Source organism: Nanorana parkeri, unplaced genomic scaffold (genome assembly GCF_000935625.1).
Source record: "Nanorana parkeri isolate BGI_ZX_2015 unplaced genomic scaffold, ASM93562v1 scaffold186, whole genome shotgun sequence".
Lineage (NCBI taxonomy): Eukaryota > Metazoa > Chordata > Amphibia > Anura > Dicroglossidae > Nanorana > Nanorana parkeri.
Window position 1 is genome coordinate 1,708,680 of NW_017306454.1, and position 3,706 is coordinate 1,712,385.

The following is a 3,706-nucleotide window of genomic DNA, read 5'->3' on the forward strand; positions in this document are numbered from 1 at the left end:
TGGTACATTGTTAACCGAGATTCAGACAGAGACTGGTTTACAAAAACTGGAACAAAGGAAGTTAAACAGAATGCCTGCCAGTAGAAACCACATGACACCTTCTAACTTGCACTGGTAAATATATGCATTTTTAGATGGCCCCAATGGGTTTAGTACCACTTTTTTTCTCCAATTTCCATGAAGAAAGCATGAATGAGGAACAAACGTAGGTTGCATAGCCAGGACAAACCGGAGGCAGTCTGTAGATGAGGTGGCTACATAACCTTTCTTTTTTCAGGCTAAGAACTTTTTCAGCAAGTACAGAACATAATCTTGCCGGAAATGCAGCGTCATTGCCAGTTCGTGTGAGCTAAAAAGAAAGCATGAACCATCCTATTTTTCTTGTGTGAAATACAGGTCTCATCAAGCCACCATGTAATAGAGATGAACAAAGGCATACATGTTAGAAGTCCAGCCTGGGAGACAACCATAACTCTCCCCTAACAGATACAGTGGAGAAATGAATGAAACCATGAAGGGACAGGAAGCGCATTATTCACAGGATCACCAGGTGAAAATAAAGGGAAAAAGGGCTAAAAAGCAGAAAATTAATGCAGTCACCATATGCAATTATTTATGATGTAGAGTGATTTATCAAACAAAATGTCTTCAGTTAGGATTTAGACATATGTTATCAAAACTGTGGTTGACATACAGTATATATGTTGACAAAGAATTCTTCTGATTTGTCTATCCATTGCCTATGGAGAGAGTGGAGCCCTGTAAGACCTAGCAGCTGGGTTTTCCAGTGTCCCTCCAACCTTCTCATTGAAGTCATTGGCAATATATCTGCTGTAGGGATCGAGCTCATCTGTGTGTTTCTGTCTCTTTGATCTGGTGGTGCTCACCAAGACAGCCACAACAATGAAGGAGAACATGCCGATCATCACCATAAGGTAGAGGATGACGTAGTTGAAGTTCTCTTCCTTCATGATGTTCCGAATCTTGGTTTTGGCTATCGACCCATTGTTCTTCCAGCTGTTCATGTAATCTTCCAAGATTCTCTTAAAGGCATTTTCAATGGTCTGTGTGAAGTTTGAGCTTACATACATGTCTATAGATTCTTTAAGGGAACACAAATAGTTATGTATTATGGCAGAGCCAATCACAGCAAAAGCATGCTATACAATTCCTATGAAAAGCAAGTTTTTTTGAAAAGCAAATGTTTTATTGTCATAGAACACAAACACAGTGAATCCAATCTTGTTTTGTTTTGTCTTTTGAAATTGATCAAAACAAAAGAAATATACTTATTTAAATTAAAAAAGAGTAAAATCATAAAAGTAAAAAAGTCATAAAAGTAGACCTCAACAAGGCAATTTCAAATTATTAAACATAAAAAGACCCCCAAAAAAGCCAATGTCATAAATACTGTATAACTTGCCAATAAGGTAGTATTGGTAGGAATCAAAGCCTTAAAGGAGAACTATGAGGTGAGTGCTTTTCACTCACCTCATAGTTCTAGCCGAGCTGTGACAATGAGACTGTTGCAGGATTCGGATTCGGACACATTCGGATGCATTGGGATTCAGAAATTCGGATGTGCTCGAATGTCGGAATTTTGGAAAATTTGTCCGAATTTTGATTTGGAACAAAACAAATTGCACATGTCTAATTTCCACACACATCAGTTGATGCCTCAGGTCATGTCTTGATGAAGGTTGTGAAGTCATCTATACCCACCTACCAGCCTTATTTTGGAGAACCCATCTGGTGGTCACAAGTGAACATGGACTTATGTAAGGTTTGATGATTGGATAGTTATGAAGTAATCAATTACAATTAACCAATAATGTATTCACTGATCTTAATCTGAAATTGTATGAGAGCAATATATGATCAATTGAAGTGGGGATTCTTTGAATTATAAGCAGAAACCCCCCGACCCCTCCCAGGACGTGTGTGTCAGACAAACCCTTATCTGATTTGGAGCTACTCACAGACATTGTTGGCTTGTTAGTGGAAATGATCACTCGGGTGGCCCGAATTAGGGCTTGGGAGCAGTATACTCCATACTTTTGCCAAGAAATCAAATACCTTCAAACTCAAAAGTAATGGCAATGACACTTAACCGGCTCAAAACAAGCTGAGTAATAGAGCCATAGATGTCATTGTACAACATGTGATTATCACACATGCTACAATGACATAACAGCGGTAAAACTCCTGGAATATCTCAATGAATGATAATGGTACATTGTTAACCGAGATTCAGACAGAGACTGGTTTACAAAAACTGGAACAAAGGAAGTTAAACAGAATGCCTGCCAGTAGAAACCACATGACACCTTCTAACTTGCACTGGTAAATATATGCATTTTTAGATGGCCCCAATGGGTTTAGTACCACTTTTTTTCTCCAATTTCCATGAAGAAAGCATGAATGAGGAACAAACGTAGGTTGCATAGCCAGGACAAACCGGAGGCAGTCTGTAGATGAGGTGGCTACATAACCTTTCTTTTTTCAGGCTAAGAACTTTTTCAGCAAGTACAGAACATAATCTTGCCGGAAATGCAGCGTCATTGCCAGTTCGTGTGAGCTAAAAAGAAAGCATGAACCATCCTATTTTTCTTGTGTGAAATACAGGTCTCATCAAGCCACCATGTAATAGAGATGAACAAAGGCATACATGTTAGAAGTCCAGCCTGGGAGACAACCATAACTCTCCCCTAACAGATACAGTGGAGAAATGAATGAAACCATGAAGGGACAGGAAGCGCATTATTCACAGGATCACCAGGTGAAAATAAAGGGAAAAAGGGCTAAAAAGCAGAAAATTAATGCAGTCACCATATGCAATTATTTATGATGTAGAGTGATTTATCAAACAAAATGTCTTCAGTTAGGATTTAGACATATGTTATCAAAACTGTGGTTGACATACAGTATATATGTTGACAAAGAATTCTTCTGATTTGTCTATCCATTGCCTATGGAGAGAGTGGAGCCCTGTAAGACCTAGCAGCTGGGTTTTCCAGTGTCCCTCCAACCTTCTCATTGAAGTCATTGGCAATATATCTGCTGTAGGGATCGAGCTCATCTGTGTGTTTCTGTCTCTTTGATCTGGTGGTGCTCACCAAGACAGCCACAACAATGAAGGAGAACATGCCGATCATCACCATAAGGTAGAGGATGACGTAGTTGAAGTTCTCTTCCTTCATGATGTTCCGAATCTTGGTTTTGGCTATCGACCCATTGTTCTTCCAGCTGTTCATGTAATCTTCCAAGATTCTCTTAAAGGCATTTTCAATGGTCTGTGTGAAGTTTGAGCTTACATACATGTCTATAGATTCTTTAAGGGAACACAAATAGTTATGTATTATGGCAGAGCCAATCACAGCAAAAGCATGCTATACAATTCCTATGAAAAGCAAGTTTTTTTGAAAAGCAAATGTTTTATTGTCATAGAACACAAACACAGTGAATCCAATCTTGTTTTGTTTTGTCTTTTGAAATTGATCAAAACAAAAGAAATATACTTATTTAAATTAAAAAAGAGTAAAATCATAAAAGTAAAAAAGTCATAAAAGTAGACCTCAACAAGGCAATTTCAAATTATTAAACATAAAAAGACCCCCAAAAAAGCCAATGTCATAAATACTGTATAACTTGCCAATAAGGTAGTATTGGTAGGAATCAAAGCCTTAAAGGAGAACTATGAGGTGAG

General features: G+C 38.2%; 2 protein-coding genes across 2 annotated transcripts; both read right to left on the reverse strand.

Moving 5' to 3' along the window:
• Positions 1 to 740: 740 nt before the first annotated feature.
• On the reverse strand, positions 741 to 1,091 carry LOC108785961 (potassium voltage-gated channel subfamily E member 2-like). Its single transcript, XM_018555160.1, has one exon. The coding sequence runs from the start codon at positions 1,089 to 1,091 to the stop codon at positions 741 to 743; it is 351 nt and encodes a 116-aa protein (XP_018410662.1).
• A 1,878-nt stretch (positions 1,092 to 2,969) lies between these two features.
• LOC108785962 (potassium voltage-gated channel subfamily E member 2-like) lies at positions 2,970 to 3,320 on the reverse strand. The gene has a single exon (XM_018555161.1). The coding sequence runs from the start codon at positions 3,318 to 3,320 to the stop codon at positions 2,970 to 2,972; it is 351 nt and encodes a 116-aa protein (XP_018410663.1).
• Between the last annotated feature and the right edge of the window lie 386 nt (positions 3,321 to 3,706).